General features: G+C 34.0%; 1 protein-coding gene across 12 annotated transcripts in view; it reads right to left on the reverse strand.

The window, feature by feature from the left end:
* The window catches only part of SNTG1 (syntrophin gamma 1), a 325,126-nt gene that overhangs the window by 23,881 nt on the left and 281,862 nt on the right, over positions 1 to 19,383 (reverse strand). For all 12 annotated transcript variants that reach the window (XM_048940576.1, XM_048940574.1, XM_048940573.1 and 9 more), the window contains 2 exons: positions 19,087 to 19,158; positions 3,819 to 3,971 (listed from right to left, as the gene is read on the reverse strand). In XM_048940576.1, the coding sequence (XP_048796533.1) occupies positions 3,819 to 3,971; positions 19,087 to 19,158 (225 nt within the window). The remainder of the gene's footprint in view (positions 1 to 3,818; positions 3,972 to 19,086; positions 19,159 to 19,383) is intronic.

A 19,383-nucleotide genomic window follows, 5' to 3' on the forward strand; every position in this document is an offset into this window, starting at 1 on the left:
AGCACATATAGAAAACATTTCTTCAACTTCTTTCCAGGACCAGAATTTCTTTGTTTTATTGTACATATATCTCAAAATTAGCATCTGGAAAAGAAAAAAGAAAAATGGCAAGCAATTTATGTGTAAATAGGCCAATTTACCGCTGAGTAACAATAAATCATATGCTATTATGTGAACCACCAAAGGTGTGAAAGCTATAAATGTCCCTCAGGAAATTGAAGATTTCTTACTGTTAAAGTGGAGGTGGAAAAGTGTCTGGTTTATTTTCTTACAACACTGAAAAAATTCCAAGTATTTCACTAGATGTATAAAATCTAAATTCAGACAATACAGGGATGCACTTGGTCATTATAATTATAAATGCATGAAAAAAATGGCAATTTTTAATCAGAAAATCAATGATTTAACTCTGTTTTGTCACAGTCATATGGTATTTGTATTTACGATAGCAAATAAAATCGTGGGGTTTATTTGTTTTGGGTTGTTGTTTTGCTAAGAAAATGTAAAATTTGAATCTAAATCTTTGCTGTTTGAAAAGGAGGTGATATTGCCTTTGGCAATACCTCATTAGTAGAAGAAAAAAGCATTAATCAGTAGAAAGTTATGTATTTCAGAGTGATTTATTACTTAATACGTTGTCAAACGCAAAATGGCCAAGTTTTGCATGCAAAGCAAAATAATTTTGCAGAATTATTTTGCTAACTTCTTACAGTACACGTAAAACAACTACATTTTTATTCGCAGACCTGCAAGTTATCTAGAACAGACACACAGCCTTTACTTAGAATAGAAATTTGGCAAGGAGAGAGTATCTCAGATTCAAAATATGTATCCCTGTGTAATTCATCTGACCTCCCCTTCAGCAGCAGCAGTCTACAATGCACACCGAGCTGGCACAGCTACTTCTAGAACAACACTGCTTAAACATAGCTCTGTGTCTGAGCCAATAAGCTTCACTGAGAAGATAAGATTTATGAGAAGCAGGACATCTCAGCCTAGACTCAGTGCTGCACTGAAAAAGCTGCCCAATTCCCAGGCTGTAGGCTCTTTCTGCAAGGCAATACACAGCTTGTGGAAAAAGGCCTTGTTCAGCACAACACGGGCATCAGTGGTAGGAAAGCGCATCATAATATGCAGGCCACCAGTGGAGTGGCTGATTGTATGAAATAATTCTTCCTAGGAGAATTCCTAGGACTTGATAATTAAGAAGTCTGTATACATTTATCATGTATTTTAGTCCTGAGGAAGTTTGGCTTTGATAATTGTTTTTTCACATATAGGTCATAAAAAACTTATCAAAACAGAAGCATCCCCCTCTCAAAATACAGAAGAAAATAATCCAGCATTCATTTCTTGTTCTTCCACAAAATACAGAATCTTAAATTGAGTTTCTGAATAATTCAGTGGATCAGGGGCTGAAGGAGACGACTCAGAGCATTATTTTCTTTTGAGTCTACTTCCTCAACAACATCCAGTCTAACTTACGGAGAATGATAAATTGTAAGCCTACTGTATCTGAAGCAAAGGGAAACCAGACTAGAAGTCCAAGGTACAACTCAGACTCAAACTCGGATTCAATTTCAGAGGAGACGAAGTTCTAAAGCGAGGCACTACGAAGCAGCTTACATAATAATCTTTATATTAGGCCACAAGCAAATACAATACAAATAAAAACAGCAAGAGAAAAAAGATGATGAAAATGGAGAAAAAAATTGCATAAGTAGTAGGAATTTTACATGAACTTGCAATCATATAATTGCACTTCATTATTTATATATTTCAGTTTCATGATTCTTCACAAAGCTGTGAGATAGTGAGGAAAAAGGATCTCCATTTTAAGTTCTTTCTTAATTGTTTTAATAGTTAATTATAAAACACCATCAGTTACTTTTGCTATTCTAAATAAAAGTAACTAAAGAGTGACCATAACATATTATGATAACACACAGTACAGTATCATATCATTTACTATGGCCAAATTATTTTCAGCTTGATTCTTTTTGCAAAAAAAAAAGACAACGCATCCGTCTGCCTAATTTTTGTTTTACATAGATATTTGGCAAAAGCTATCAATTAGGCTTAAATAGAACTTACATATATTTGTAGTGAGGCATTTTAAAAATATTTGCATTTGTTATATGTTCTTTAGACATATATAAAATTTGTATCTCATTTAAACTCAGCAGAGGTTAATGCTAACTTATATTAGTTGAGAAACACTGTTATTATTTCCATGATTATGGCACAATATGCAAAACATGGATAATTTTAAATGGTTGTTTTAAACAGTGGTTACATTCTCAAAATTACATGATTTCATAATATAACAAACCTGCATACAGCTGGACTATCATTCACATGAAATGTGAATATTTATATGAATATAACTGCATTAAACAGAATTTTAGGGAACATTTACAGTTGATGCCTTGATTTTGAACTTGCTCCCTTTTTTTCTCTCAGAGCAATGAAAGAGTTTTTTAGAGACAAATTACATCGCTATCTATTTCAACCAGGCTTCATATTCATCTGGAAATTGATGGATAAAAGCAGCAACAGATTGCTGAAAGAAAATAGGGGAACCAAGGCCAGTTATATTATAAAAAAAAATGAACATTTTGTTTTGTTTCATTTCCAAACTGAAACAAAGTAACAGAAAGAGAGGCAAGAAAGAGAGGTGAAATTATAAGTGCATGTTCCACAATAATAATCTATCACAAAATGGTTGTTTGTCCACTTTTCCAAATGTGCTGTAATCATTTAGGCTCAGGAAATAAATACCTTGTCCTCTTCACTGCTACTCTGAACATCAACAGTGCAACAAGTTAAAAATCCGAGGATTTTTTTTTTAGAGAATCTCTCTTTTTTTGGAGACAGGAGTAATTTTGAATAAATAAAGTTCTCATACTCGAGAGAAAAAACTGAGCTAGGAATGCTACAGAACGATTCAGTATCAGAGGCAAATATGAAGTGAATTCGGGGTTAAAGGTTATTTTATAAAATTGCCATATCTTCTTTTATGGATGCTGCAGTAGGCTTTCTGTGAACAACATTACAGATAGTTGTACAGGAAACATAAAGCATCCTAAATATTTAGTAGCAGAGGCATATGCAATGGAAAATTTTATTTAGAAAAACGACATTAGTATTCTTTAGCACAATACCCAGAGCTCAAAAGGTAAGAGTAGCTCCTGTAAATGCTAGCAGAGCGCATCAACTTAAAAGATACAAACGGAATCTTCTCAAACTCCTCCTCCAACAAAGATAATAAGCATTAAAACCGAGAGTAATGCATCATTTACAAAATGGATCACCATTAGTGTATTAGCTAGTGCTCAGTCGATCTTCAATACTGGTTTATAGGTCAGAAGAAGGCCATATATATATATATATATACATATATATATATGTAGCTAACAATTTGTCTAAATAAAGATAAGCTAAAAAAACAAACAACCATCAGAGCTTGTGTTAACATGAGGATGCAGAAAATGATGGCATGCAAAGTACTAGCCAATATTTTAACAGGGTTATACACTAGTAATTTTGTAGGAGTGTGTACAGATTTCACGGCAACTTCAATTAAAATTGTTCCATCCACATTATTTTTAAGGCTTGGAACATTAAAACATCCATTAGGAAGATAACTTTTTAATAATAATTTTTATGTTTTTTTTCTCCCTTTTTTTTTTCATATCTTTCTCCAATGATAATGATTTGAGAGTTCCATAATGACAGAGAATATCTTCATTTAAGTCTTTATTTTGTCATAATCCGTTAATGTACCAAAAGGCAATCATCAAGGCAGTTGTTCTCACCTGTATCCGTTCAACTTCTAAAAAAGTTGCTGTCTGGAATGCTTTTTCCCATAGTGCTAGGTCAGACTCTAATTCCACGGAAAAGTAAAGATCTTCTCCAGATTCAGATTGGACACCAAAACAATGTTTCCGCCGGTCCAGTAGATCACTGTCCTGATGAAAACCTGAAGTTATATAATCTGGCATACATCATTACTTTTTTTTTTCTATTCATGTGAGAACAAAAAGCTAAGTTTCTCTGGTCTGTGTGACTCTCCCATCCTAGTTTGAAAGGCTGGCCAAAGGAAGCAACAGATTTATTTAAGTATCTAAAAAGCCCATCTGTTCTTCTTTGCCTATGGAAGCTAGATAAAATAAGCCCATATTTCTGACAGCTTAAATATCCACCATAAAATCTGTGTACAGCTATATATTACTAGCAGAGACTATGTTCGCGACCAGTGATTAGTTTGCTGGCTTTGGACCTGGAGAAGGAAGATGCTTTTGGCTTTACTTTCAATGAGACAACATACAGGGAACGTCTGATTGCAGAAATATATAACATTTAATGATTGCTAGCAAATCAAAGAATAATCAAGTTAATCAGGAAATCTATCACTTAAATGTTTTTCAAAGATTTTTTTTTTCTTTCTGAAAGAGTAGAGGATACTTTATATGCTAAAATTCTAGCATGTCCTTGTGAAAAATGTCCTTGCAGAAAATGTTTTAATTAATATTGTTCCTACTACAGCAAAGCAGCTGCCACAAAGCACAGGCTCACCAGCTGTCCTTGAAAACAGTTTGGAAAATTTGGGTACATGTAGCTTAGGTGAAATTTCTACATGTTATCCTGTTTCAGAGGTCATAACTGAGATCAGCAAAAGATTCCCAGGATAGTATCGCCATCTGGTTATCACAACCTGAACAGACCAAAGGGGGACCATAACTAGTAATACAAGCCTTATATTGTTTAAGCCAACCTGGGGCAGACTACCAGGAACCTCAAGCTGGCAGAGAATGGAAATGTACAAAACAGGAATCTCTATGATAAACTATTAATCTTGAGAAAGGATGAAGGCAATAGTGGAATGAACACTACTTTCCTCCTTTTCATTCAAGTGATAGACTTACTCAGAAAGTAGGACAGAATCCATTCCTGGGTGCTCATGGCTCAAAATAGTTTTAGTGTCTAGAAAAAAACAGCTGTGAAGGCAATACAGCCTCTCTTTTCCAATCACTTTGATGAAACTGAATTGTTCAGAATTTAAAACGATCAACTGTTGTGAAGCAATGAACTCCTTTGTTATGTACCTAAAAACAGTTTCTAAGCTTAGCACCTTAGCACAGTAATGGACAGAAGGATAGAAAAACCAGAATGAACATAGGCGTTTTGATTTTAAAAACAGCATACTCAAAATTAAATACAGACTAATCATTTGTGTTCAGATGAACTAGATGAACTAGTTAGATGTAGCTAAATAAGTCTGTCTCCTATGGAAAATACTTCTCTGTCAATTCTGATTACAGTAGGATTTGGCCAGCATTCAAAATACTGGTCATAATGTCTGGGTTGCTATCAATGACAACTCTGTTATACTGGATGCTCATCCTTGAAGTACACAGAACAGTATTACTATGACAAATGTTTAATCTTGTGAATATGTGTATCAACATAAAACATACCATCCAGTATCTGGCAATATAAACTCTACCAACCAGGAACTGGCTGAATAAAGGTGATGGCCAGTCCAGCTTCCTTCTTCCAAGGAAGAACAGCTACTTTATACAGTGTAGCAGCACTTCTCAGCTAATAGGTCTTTAGTGGAGTCTTAAATTCATCAGGGTCCCAGAACTACACCTGACTGATACACTTATTGGTTCATAATCAAACAGACCTATTCAGGATGTAGTTTTACAAAAGTAGTGTGTAGGCACATGTTGTTTCCAGGGAATAATTTAATTCTTCATACTTGCAATTTCAGACAAAACTAGAAATATTTTGAACTCATCTCCACTTATTCTTGACAAGAGGCAATACAGAAAAAATTATGAATAATAGCACAATTGTTCATTTTTTAAAACAATGCTACAGCATTATGTGGGATTACAAGATTTGCAGTCACTTCAAGCAACTGAAGCAACAAACCCTGATTTTAAATGGGAGGAATTACAGTGCCTGGTTCCAGAATGCATATTTCTATGTCTCTGCTTTGCTGGGAACAGTTAAGGTTTGACTCTTTTAAATTATACTGTTAGACTTTCAGATTTTTACTGTGTGGGTTTTTTTTTTTTTTTTTTTTTTTTTTTTGTGTGTGTGTGTGTGTGTGTGTGTGTTTTCTTCCTACTAAGAACATGCTGGCTATGTAAAAGGGGTGTGCTCTTCTATAAATTGTGAAAATGAAAGTGTTAAAAGTTGTATTGAGACTGACCTCTGTTAAAATGTGTTTGAAAGTGCAAGAATCTTGGAACAGTCTTTTGAAGTGATTAAATAAAAGCCTATGCATTTTATTACCAATATTTTTTAGCAATAATTGTAGTAGATCCTGCTGAGTATTTCATTAATCCTAGTGATTGGAGGGAGAAAGGAGATAAAATGGATCTGGAATATTAACCCATGCTTTTGCTATTTACACATTAACATGAGAACATATTCACAGAATCACACAGAATCACAGAATTGTAGGGGTTGGAAGGGACCTCCAGACATCATCGAGTCCAATATTGCACTTAGAGAAGATCTAATCAGTACAAGGTAGCACTTCTTCTCAGTGGTTTACAAAAAATATTAAAGTATTTCAACCACTACAGACTGTGACAAATTACACGCACAATGTACATACTAACAAAACAGAGAAAAGCAAAGATATTTAAAAAAAGAAAAATACAATAAAAAAAGAGCATTTCTTCATACCAGAAAATAACATAGAAAAATAATAATAAATTTTATGGGAATTTATCTTTTCTTATTTGGATTGAAAAGCAAACAAACAAACAAAAATGAATGACAATTTATCAAACCAAAAAATATATATATATTTAATTAGTTCTTATGATCAGTATGTACTTGTGATTTTGATATCCATGCCATGGACATGGTAATGATGTGGTAAAAATGGTAACAGTAAAAACAAAATCCAGTCAAATATATGTGAATGGTATATTTTCACTTACAATGACGTCTCCATACGTATGAAATAGTAGCTTCCTCGTTAGTAGAATCTTCTATTTGTAAACAGAATTTGATATCCCTGCAAGGCTCTCTTTAGTGCTTCTGCTCCTTTTTGCTACAAGACTTCTCTTTAAGCTTTTATTTGTGCTCAGGCATGTAAAAAGTGAAGCCTACATACCAATTCACAGATTTAACCCTGTTTTTACTTATATTATAGATAAATGTAGGAAAAAATAAGTACACAAACTTAAAAGACAGCTATTCGAAAATCCTAGAAAAAGTTGGAAATCAAACTGAAATTTTGTCTCAGGAATCCAACTGAGAATTACCCAAATCTCCCTGGAAGTTTAAGATGAACCTGTCAGGAATCTTAAAAATAGGCTTGGATTAAGAAGAAATCATTACTAATTGACTTTTACAGAATACTTACTTCATTTAAAATATAAAATAATGTTCTACTCTGTTTAAATGTGGTTACAACTTTGTATTTTGACCCTGCATTTTTATTACTCACAAGTCAATTATAGTCAATAGCTAATTTCATCTTATTTGTGAGCCATTTTTCATACTGGTAATGATCAACTGTACCATTTACCCCTGATGTTCTCAACGTGAATTAATACAGACTTTCTGAGGATGAACAGTCAGAAGGCTTGTAGCAGTATGCTAATTTCCTACTGGAAGGAAAGTAGCCCTGCTGAAGGATGAGTGGTGAGAAAAGTCTTTGGCTTATACCCAGCTTCAGGGTAATCCAGCATCTCTGCTGACAGGATGGTATGACTCCTGCTTATCTAATTAATAATGATGTCCATGTTAAGTGAGAGTAATAAATTTGTCTAAGGGAACTAAGCATGGCTCATTAGGCAGGTCCTTTCAAATTAAGGCAGAATACCTCTTTATCACTAAGCAATTACATCACTTTCTCTACAGCAAGAGAATTTTTTCTCTTTGAAATCCTGGCCTCTCCAGAAATAATAGTGCTCCTTTTTGATTACATGTATTTTTTTCATTTTCTGTAAGATGGATGCAATAAATACTCATATTTGGGCTATTTGTTAAATCCACTAAGATGTTAGAGACTCTGAACTCTGACTGCAATGAAGACCAATTGTTCTATTCTACAACAGTTTGTGAAGGATTAAACAAAACTATGTCCATGTGTTCCATTTATGACATTCACCCAGAAGGACTTATTTGAGAACAGTCTTACTACCGGTTCTCTTGTTAAATATAGGCTATATATATATATACAAGTATATATATATATAATATATATATATATAATGGACAAAGTCATTAGGAGGTGGAACTGTATATACCAGTGACACCATGAGCAGTTCTTGACATGTGCAATCAACTATGTAAGATGTTCAAAACCATTCAAATCAGAGCTATATACACAGACAAAACAGACCTTGATATATTTTATTTTCTCTTTTAAAGTGAGGTAAAACTCAATGTTTGTTATAGTGATTATAATTCTTAATAACACAGAGCTGAAACAACAACAACAACAAAACCTGCCTCCTTTTTGAACTACTTTAGACAGTCCTGAAATAAAAAGAAATCTGTCTTACAAAACTCTCTCCCATCAATTCAAGAGTGCAATAATATTAAGATGACTGTAAAAAATGATCACATCATGCCTTTACACCTGCTGGCACTAGCATTAGAGCACTGATTATTTTACACTTATTATCTCCATCTACATAAACAAAACTCCTTTCTAAGGGATTCTAATGATCTTTTTTTTTTTTTTTTTTTTTTTTCTGAAACTTTGGGAACACTCCTTTCAGGCATCACCATTAGTTGCTATGGTGATAGTTCTAATAGCATTTACAGGCAGCAGGAAACTGATTCACTCCAAAGTGAAAAAGAAGAGATACTTCTTCTCCAAAAAATACTCATTAATCAAATAATAAAGAAAAAAAACACCCCACGTCACTTGCATGCAAGCACGAACAAACACATGAAATCTTTTTTTTTGAATTTTAATATCAAAAACATACAAAAAAAAAAGTTGCAATTGCATACATGCGATTGTTTAAATAGCTACAGAATAACAGCCAAACTAAAACAGGGCACAGTATTTTTCAATGTTCAAATTTTATGAAAATACACATTCTGAAAATGAAAAATAGTTATGAGGACAGGATAAGTTTTAGTTTCAATTAAATTTCTGTTATGAAGGTCTGTTTGATTCCTTAACAGAAGTAAAAAGTTAATTCCCTGTAACCTACTAGGTACAGTAGTAAGCACAAACGTAAAATTAATTTCCTATTCTTCCTGATTAAAAGGTAATGCAGTCTTAAAGACTCTCTTGAATCAGAACATGAATATGAATATAGGCTCCCCTTGAGTTAGTGCCATAATTATATGTGTTTCTTAAGAACATATTTTCTTTCTAATAGTGTAAGAAAAAGTCAAAAGAGCCTATGAAAAAGCAGATTCTATAATAAGACTACAAATAAAAAGTAGTTACGCAATTAATAATTCTATTTTCAGTGTTGGTTCTGCCTATTGAGAGTACTTCTCTGCACAGAAGCAAATATCAATTAGTTGTCTCTGAGACAGGAACAATATATTTCACATGATGAACAGAGCACATATCTAGTGAAAAATACAATAGAATCACTGTTGTGTGAAGGCCTACAGTGCTAAGTTCTTTACATAATAAAACTCCAATGTCATACAATAAATTTAATTATTGTGATAGTCAGAAAGGCAGGATTAACCATAAAGTGTTTCTGGAATCAACTCAAATAATTAAGGATTGTGACCAGAAAACAAGAGGAAAATAACAAACTGAAGAAAAATGCTACACCAAAAAAAGAAAAAAGCCTGCAAAAACTGATGAATAAGAACATATTAGTGAAGAAAACACTGAAATGCATCACAGATTCTGAAAAGAGTCCTGCTCAGACTAAATCAGTGCTCAAACTTTTGATAAATCTTGAACGGCAACTAGGATGTAAAACATACACTTGCTTTTGTAGGGTATGCTCATTCATCATTTTTCTTTAACACTTAATTTCCATTCTCTTTCATCATTCCTTTCACCTTATGTTAGAAGTTAAAAGTTGGCTTTACATCACACGGATGTTGTAATGCCCCGGAGCGTTTCATAGACAGGTAGTAAGAAGCAATTTCTTAGAAGGAAAAGTTGATGTCTTTAACCAGCAGAAAATTTCTAAGAATCATTTAAGTATCTGTTCTGTATTTGTTATTTTCCTTTTAGTCTGTGTGCTCATCTTATTATTCCTCCTATGAAGCAGGATCACTCTAACAATGGAAGCCCCAGCCCATCTCAGCTGACTACATTTTCTGACAGAGAGACAGTTTACGCTATCTTAATATTATAAAAAAAAAAAAAAAATAAACAGCTCCTTTAAAAACACCTCTTTTAAAAACAAAACAAAATTTAACTTTCTAAAGTTAGAGGGAAACAGAAAAAGCCTTACTTGAAAGTTTTATATTTAAAATATATATTTTTTTTCCTTCTGAATCAAACAAAAAGTTAACAAGACCTGATATGGCAGCAGTTGTCATGCAACTAACAAATCTTTCTGCTTTCAAAAGAAGCAGAAATTAAATTTCTCTAATTTAACAACATAACAGAATTAAGGATTCTATCACTACATACATTCACACCAAAGAAGAATCACAGAAAATATGGAAGATCATGTAAGAAACGTGTTTATCTGGAGCACATCTCAGTTCAAGGAAGGAGCAGCTACACACCCCTGAAAGCTTAAAAAGACTCAGTGATAGGAATTCAGCAGCTGTAGTAGTTCTATTTCAGTACTGAATGATACTAGCACCTGACACATTTTTTTTTATTGTATAACTAGAGACAAGTTTATGATGGCCTTAATGCCAGTGGACAAGGGGAACATTTATTATTTCCACTGTTATCTTATACCAAAATAAGTTAGAGTAGGAACAGAACCTCTTTTCTCTGGAGACATTAAATACATCTAATTTTAGAGTCGCAGGACTGAAAATCATTTAAATTACTTAGAACTGAAATACTCAGCAGTTTAGTATTTTTTTCCAAGAGCTGACACCTTGCTGAGCTCTGGCTAAAAATGCATTTTTCCCTAGATTTAGTATTAGTAAAATGCACTCATGACTTATGCCACCTAAGCATGAGTTTGTGTAAAGTGCTTTATTGGAATCATATCAGCATGTAAGCCTCAGCCACTGAGTGAATTATATTTATATATTGATACTTTAAATATTTGAGTATGGCATTCACTTGAGTATATTGGCATTCACACTGGAACAGGCTCCCCAGGGTTGAGTCACCATCCCTGGATATGTTTAAAAACTGTTTGGATGTGTTGCTCAGGGACATGATTTAGCCGAGGGTTGCTAGTAAGAGAACTATAGTTAGGTTGTGGTTGGACTTGATGATCTTTTCCAACCTGAATAATTCTATGATTCTATGATTTTAAAATTTATCTAGCATTCTCCATAGTCTCATGCTTTTTGCATCCTTTTCCTAGAAACAATAACTGAAGCAATAGTGTAAATTATTTTTCTCTGCAAAACACAACTTGTATTTTGTGAAGATGAAGGCTGGCTATTACGTGTCTTTTTGGGGATGATGAACAAAATTAGAGGACTTTTAAATGAGAAAATTAACATAATTGTATTTAAGTAATTTACACAGTAACTGCTAAAAATGGGGAACAAACCACATGTCTGGTCCAGATTAATACTGTAGAGAGAAAAGTATAGCTACAGTGATGGGAATGAATAATTCACCATCCTGACACACTGTCAACATAGAATGCCATTCATAATTACTCTCACATTTCATTTCAGATCTGACCTGACGTCTGAATATGGTTCCTGTTTAGTGCTAAATAAAATATGCTGTTAATCGTAAACCTCTGAATGTGTTTGCATGACACACTTAAGAGAGAGGGGAGTGACTGAATGATAGAAAACATTTTCTCACAATTACAAGGAGATGCTTGAATTATGCTGAAGAATATCAGTAACTCAAGTACACAAAGCAAACTCACTTTATGTAAATGTAGCATTTTCTACTATTCTTTACAATTTACCGAAAAATTTTCACTAATTCTATCTGCTGTGTGGAAGAAATTACATAAATAATATTTACCAATTTTTCAAAGATACTTTATTTTTTTTTTTATATATGGCTTGCTCCAAAAGTAATGCTTATTTTTATTTTGCTATGTTGTCATAATAATGTTATATTTTGTTATGTATGTCAAAGGTAAATATTGGTAGTATGGCAGTAGAGGTGAAATCTTCACACCAATATTCTGTAATATGTTGTTGCCCTGTGACAGATTCCAGCAGAGGGGCAGTCTGATTGAATGGCATCTGACATGGAAGTGAGGATGAAGCAAATGTGTCTTACTGAATTCCTTCATGCAGAGAAAACGGCACCCACTCACATTCACAAACTGTTGCTGAATGTCTATGCAGACCAAAAGTGAGTGTGAGCGGAGTAAGGGGTTGGTGGTATGCCTCAGCAGTGGTAATAATGGTCATCTCCAGTGGTGCAGATTTTTACAAACATGGCATGCAGGCTCTTGTCTATTGCTGGCAAAAATGCACAGCTGATGATGGTGACTAAGTTGAAAAGTAATATTTTGTAGCTGAGAATTTTTTATGTCAAATAGTGTTATTGTGCCCTTTGTATTACTCAGGTAGGAAAAGAACCTCAAGATCATCAAGTCCAACTACAACCTAACCACACTACCCTAACTCTCACAACCCAACATTAAATCATGTCCCTGAGCACCACATCCAAACTGTTTTTTAACACATCTAGGGGTGGTGATTCAACCACCTCCCTGGGGAGGCTATTCCAGTACTTAACAACTCTTTCAGTAAAGAAGCTTTTCCTGATATCCATCCTAACCTTACCCTGTTGCAACCTGAGGCCATTTCCCCTCATCCTGTCACCCATCACCAGTGAGAAAAGACCAACCCTGCTCTCTCTCGCTGTAAGCACCTTTCAGGTATTTGAAGAGAGCAGTAAGTCTCCCCTCAGTCTCCTTTTCTCTATACTAAACAGCCCCAGTTCCTTCAGTCACCCCTCATAGGGCATATTCTCCAAGCCCTTCACAAGCCTTGTTGCCCTTCTTTGGACTTGCTCCAGCATCTCAATGTCCTTTCTGTACTGAGGTGCCCAAAAGTGAACACAGTACTGGAGGTGAAGCCTTATCAGTGCCGAGTACAGGGGCAGAATTACTTCCTTAGTCCTGCTCACCACACCATTCCTGATACTACCCAGGATGCTATTGTCCTTGGCCACCTAGGCACACCGCTGGCTCATATTAAGCAGACTGTCCATCAGTACACCAAGGTCTATTTCTGTCAGACAGCTTTCCAGCCACTCCTCCCCAAGCCTGTAGGGTTGCCTCAGGTTGTTGTGACCAAAATGCATGACTTGACACTTAGCACTACTGAAACTCATACAGTTTGCAAGGAGGCATTACTTTTGGAACCACCTACATATATTTGCATTTACACACACAAGCACACACAAAAGCATACTCAAAAGATGCACACCATTTGACTGCATATCGAAAATGTAGGAGTTACCAAAAGATAGATTCAATTCAACAAGCTTTGAATTACAGAACGAGCCAATGCCACTTGCCTATTTCTAAAGCAAATGATACATGAGTACCTTCTGGTTTCAATTTTAGAAGTCTTGTTCAGTGCTAACATTGGAATTATTTGACTACTAATGGGGCTTTACCTGTCACCATAAAGCTCTGGGTGAAACAAGCTGCTTCCTGAATGAATTAACAATATATATTCATGGCAAACTCCACCACCAATTGTGCTGAAAATGACTCGTTGACACATTTTAATGTCAGAAGTGATATCAGATTATATTGCATGAAGGCTTATTTAATATAGATCGCATCTGTATGCAGTTGATATTCCAGTAGTATCAGTTTGAATACAACTGGTGGTACAAAAAATAGTTTAAAAGTAACAATTTCTCATAGCAATTTATTCCATTGATTAATTATAAGAAATGTTAAATTTTCTAACTTATTCCTAATTTGAACTTCCCTAACTTTAATTCCTGCTTTTTCTTCCATTTTATCTTTTTCTTTTTAGGATTAAAGAGTTTTTCAGAGCTCTCTATTCTCCCTCTTAAGGTACTTGAACCCATATTAAAAACATATTGTATTTTTAGTAAATTAATTCTTATGCCTATCAATTTATGTATCTTTCCATCAGATCTAAATTATTTGTATCTTCAATAATGTTCCTTTCCTGTCAAGCACAGCCCACTGCTATGTTACCACTATTGAAGCATAATGAATAATTTAATGTAATATAATTAAAATGTGATTATTGTACTCAGGCTGTTTTAATAATTGGCTTGTCAAATTAAAATTTCACCCCCAAAATAGTGACTGTGAAAATTTTTACACTTATATATATTTTTAATAGATACTTTGAAGTCTTTTCATAGAAACTTCCTTATTATCCACTGGTGTGGATTGTATCATATTACTATTCCAGTAATTGAATGTGATTTATTTTACTGTATTTTATTTTATTTTTTCACTATCTATCTAGATTTTAAATATTGAATTATATTATCAGAGATCATTTTCTGAATTTATGTCAGTAAAACTGCTTTGGAAAGTAAAAACAGTGTTTTTTAAAATCTTTCTTCTTTTTGTTTTTATTATTTAGAAAGTTCTAATCAGATTAACAATAATGACTTATTGCTTTGCTTAGGTTAAGTCTCCTCCTCTTTCTTTTCCTGGTAATGTGACAAAACACACAAACAAACAAAGAAAAAAAAACATTATAGTGACAACAAAACAGAGATTTATCATGAGGACTTTAATAAATATGAATCCACAAGTTTTGAACCACATAATACTTTAATCTCTGAGGCGCAGGAGATCCTGCCTTGAGGTTGAGAGAATTACAGAAATTGAAAATGGCATCTCAGTTTCATACATAGTTCATGAGAAGCCTTTGGAATTAATGCAAAGGAGAACACACTGTATGCATACAGTCAAGTATGAAGAAAACGTTTGCCATGATTCTGAGTTTTATTTAACACATTGCCTTCCTGATGACTAAATAAGTGAAGTCCTTTGCTGGCTGGTAGACATTAATACTTATTTAGTGTTTTAATATTTTACTGTCACTAGAAGTAGTACTCTCATATTAAAAATCTGAAATATTAATGTGCATTCAGTAAGATCTGGCAGTTCACATTCTTCACTTCAGTGCTTCTGTCATGGAGAGAAACTTCAAATCTCTCTAACTGATGAAAACGACAATACCATTTAAAAGGATAAACTTAGGATAGAAGGTTTCTTTAATCAAAATTCTTCCAGTGGCATTCATCGGAATTTTTGACAGAATTAGGGACTGGAAGAAGGAACAAAATTTTCACTGAGAGATTTAGTAGTAAATCCTGTCCTTGTTTCACAAAAGATACTTCCTAAAGTTTCCAGAGTACAGCAACAGAAAATACTAGCATGCTTGGTGAAAGTTGCATGCTAGTTTATAATGTTCATAAGTCTAAAAATGGAAAAAGTTTCCGAAAGTCTCATTCCAATCTAAACAAACCAGGTAATGCATATACATTTTGATTAGTAAGCGCTACAGTGACAGTTACTAATTCACTTTCACAAAGAAGACATAACCAAAGACTTGCTTACCTTCTGGCTATATAAAGACGTTGCAGCAGTTCTGGCCAAGCCAACACACTCAGTCTTTCATGCAAACAATATATCTTTTACCTTCTAAGTAAGCTCAGCAGCCTGATCAATACAGAAGGAAATATGCCGTGGAAACATTAATTCTAAAACATTACCTCTCATTCCATGGCAAATTCATATGAAGGTTAGCAAAGACCATTTTCAAGTCCTTCTATTTAAACTGAATACTAGCTACAGAAGCTGTATCTGTACTAATATATTAAGTACGTATGGGACTGCTTATTGACTCTATAGCGAACTGACAAGGGCCACACCATATTCATATGTTGAAAATCTTGAGCACTGGCTAGGCATCAGTTGGCAGATGGTGAGAAATTACATTGTAAATCAATTAATTTGTAAATGTATGTATAAATATATGTACTATATATATACACACGTATAATTATCATTACTCCTATTTCTCTCCTCTTCCATCTTAGCAAATTTTTTTTATCTCATCTACTTTTTTCAGATTCTCTCCCCACTTTCCACTGGGAGGGGTGAGCAATGAGTGAAAGGCTGTACGGTGCTAAGCTCTCTGCCAGGTTAAACCACAACAAGGACATTCATATGAAAACTGCTCATTAGAAAACATTTCTTCACCCATGAGAAGTCTAAACTAGTAGACTAGGAACTGCATGGGTGAGTGCTAGGTGGGGTATTTGGTACAAAATCCATGGTGATCATGCAAGAATAGTTAAGAATAATATTCTTAATAGTCTTTTGATTGTATCCCTCAAATTGGGAATGTTCTGTGATATTTATTCCAAGTAAATGAGTAGCCTGAACAATTTGAACTTAAAGAAGATGAAACTAAACCCATTCAAGACACACTGAGTGATAACATTCCACTGCAAATTGAATGAGTATCTTCCTGGATTTATCTCTGCCCAGTGACATACAATTATCTCTATTGAAGGAGAAGCACAGAACAATGCCATCTTCCCAATATTTCCGAAAAGAATGACATGAACTCAGTAGCTCCTATGGAAGAACAGTAAATGTAAAAAAGGGAAAACTGCACTAGAAGAGTCCAGGTTTCTTTTCTCCACATTTTTAATCAGGCTTCTGAAGTTATCATGCTATATAGAAAATCTGTCTTGTACAAATGCACCTGGACACTTTTTGATGCTGGCAGAAAAGCTGAACAAAGACTTAAGTCATTACAGAGGTTCAGTGTAGTAATAGTAATGGGAAGCTGTTTCTCCTGGTTTTACTTGCTTGAATATTTAGTGAAACAATGGATAAGTACGATATAATCTGCTGCAGAAAGCTAGAAGATGATGAATGTTAACATGCTGATGGAAGTTGTAATTTCATTGCAGTGATTTTTTCAACAGTAAAAAAAAAACAAACCTGTTTAAAACACTTCATTATTTTATGAATGTGATCATGCTTACAGACCATAAAATAACTGAATATAAATAACGAGGTAAACACATCAGTAATATTTTTAGATCATTTAACCAGCAATTATCCCTATGCTGGATAATCCTATATTAAAACAGACTGAGAATGGAGGATCTACAACCAGTCTGAAGAACTAAATGATAAGAAAGAACAGCATCTTTGCAATCTTTCTTGCACCAGGAAGGTCCTGGTTCAGTTTTTACAGTTTGATGGCCTGCATTCTGGCTGACTGGGCAAGCCCTACTTTCATGTAACAAACTTCTGCTACACCGGTGAAAATAAATAAATAAATCTTTACAGTAGTACACACAAATGGGATAAAGAACAAGAGGAAAAAAGAAAAAATGGCTAAAAACGAGTGAATTAGAAGAGTATCAACAAAGTAAGACAGTAGAAAGAAGGAATAGAAGGAAGACTTCTGAATTAGAAAAAAGTACACATCATAGGTGCAAAGGGAATAGTAAAATCTTTGGATAAAGTTACAAGGAGTTGTCCTTGCTCCTACAGGCTTAAATCTTAAGAGAAGGTGCTAGGGGCTTATTGTTTTCCATACTGAAGCCCTGAAGTAAACAGACTACCATTAAAATAAAAAAAGCATATGCCACTAACAACATATTTCATTAGTCACTAAAAGTAACTGTGTAGTAAGCACAGTAGCTCATATTACTCCTGAGTGCAATGCTTTCACAGAGTGAACAGCTGCTTCTGTTAATTTTATTCCTACTTGAGTCAATGTTTGCACACACTTGGTAGTTAACCACAGTCATCCTCTGTCCAAACTAGTTGTATAAGAACATCTTTGCCTTTTCTATTTCTGTTTGCTAACAGTGGCTTTTTACTCAGATTAAAAATGTGGTTTCTTATTTTTGAAGTCTCTGATGTAAAAAGCTTCCATATTTTACTGAGTTGTTCCATCTGTAATCTACCTCCTAAAGGAATACAGTTCACCTACGTGACCTACAAAAACTAGAAAATGTACATGTATGTCAGTACAAGGTCTTCCCAAAGGGACACACTTCTTTAAAATATTTTTTTCATACCTCTTGATATTAGACTCTGCCTGGATGAAAAGTAAAATCCAAATCCTCACACACAAAAAAACAAAAATTTAACCTAGTAAAAACAACATGGCAAAGCACTTCAGATGAATGGAAAGAGAATTTTTCGTCTCTTTTTTCCTTCTCTCTCCCTCATGTTTTAGATTTAGAAATATCGAATATCTGGAAGATTGTTTTTCAATGTTTTAAAAAGAGAGAGTATGTTTTAATTCTGAACAAAATCAGAATAAATAAATAAATACAATGCACTGAAATGGATCTATTCAATTTGCTACTTATCGATTTAGCTTCCAGAACATTTAATTAGCTCTCCCATTTCCTATAAAGTAAACTGAAACAATTAGAAAAAGGACAAACATTTTTAGAATGGTATTCCATATTTTAATGACTTTGCTGTCTGCCTTAGTGCAATCTTAGATTTAGCAGAGGGCTGTTAGAGTTAGGGTAGTATGGTTATGTTGTGGTTGGACTCGATGATCTTTAAGGTCTTTTCCAACCTGAGTGATTCTATGATTCTGTGATCTTACACTGCAACTGTGAGTTGCTTCAACACATTAGAAAGTAATAGAACTGATCTGTATTTCTTTTAACTCCTCAATTAGAAAAAGAAATGTTCTAATGATTGAATGTGCAAGTAAAGCAAAGCCATAAAACTCTTTTTTAGTAAAAAACACATACTACATGATGGAGAAATAAAACAGTTTCCGAGTTAAAAATCAGTTCAATCAATTCTTCTAAATTTATCTAATTAATCAGTATATAATGATTTCAGGACTTATAATATTGATTCATAGGGACAAGATCTGATGTCTTTCTGCAACGCAGTCACAAGGAATTTCTAGTTCCAGTATAACCCTCTGGCTTCTCGACTGCTCTGACAAAATGGTAATTTATTTTATACTTTTTCATCATACCTTGAAAATTTTGCACATTATCTCATAGACTGAAAATGTTTTCTCAGCTCGTGTCCAATCCCAGGTTGTGACCTTGGAAGAAAAAAATAGAAAAAAGAAAAAACAGGAAAAGAAACCAAGTTATTATTCTTCATTTCAGTAGTTCAGTTTATTAAAAAAATAAAATAAAAATCAATCCCTAAAACTTTCTACCTTTTACATCCAGTATAATGTACACAGAAAGGGCAAGCACTACCTCAGAGCAGAAACTACCGTGGATAAGTGCTGAAAAGGCGTCTGTCTCCTTGCACTTTCAAT

Source organism: Lagopus muta, chromosome 3 (genome assembly GCF_023343835.1).
Source record: "Lagopus muta isolate bLagMut1 chromosome 3, bLagMut1 primary, whole genome shotgun sequence".
Taxonomy (NCBI): domain Eukaryota; kingdom Metazoa; phylum Chordata; class Aves; order Galliformes; family Phasianidae; genus Lagopus; species Lagopus muta.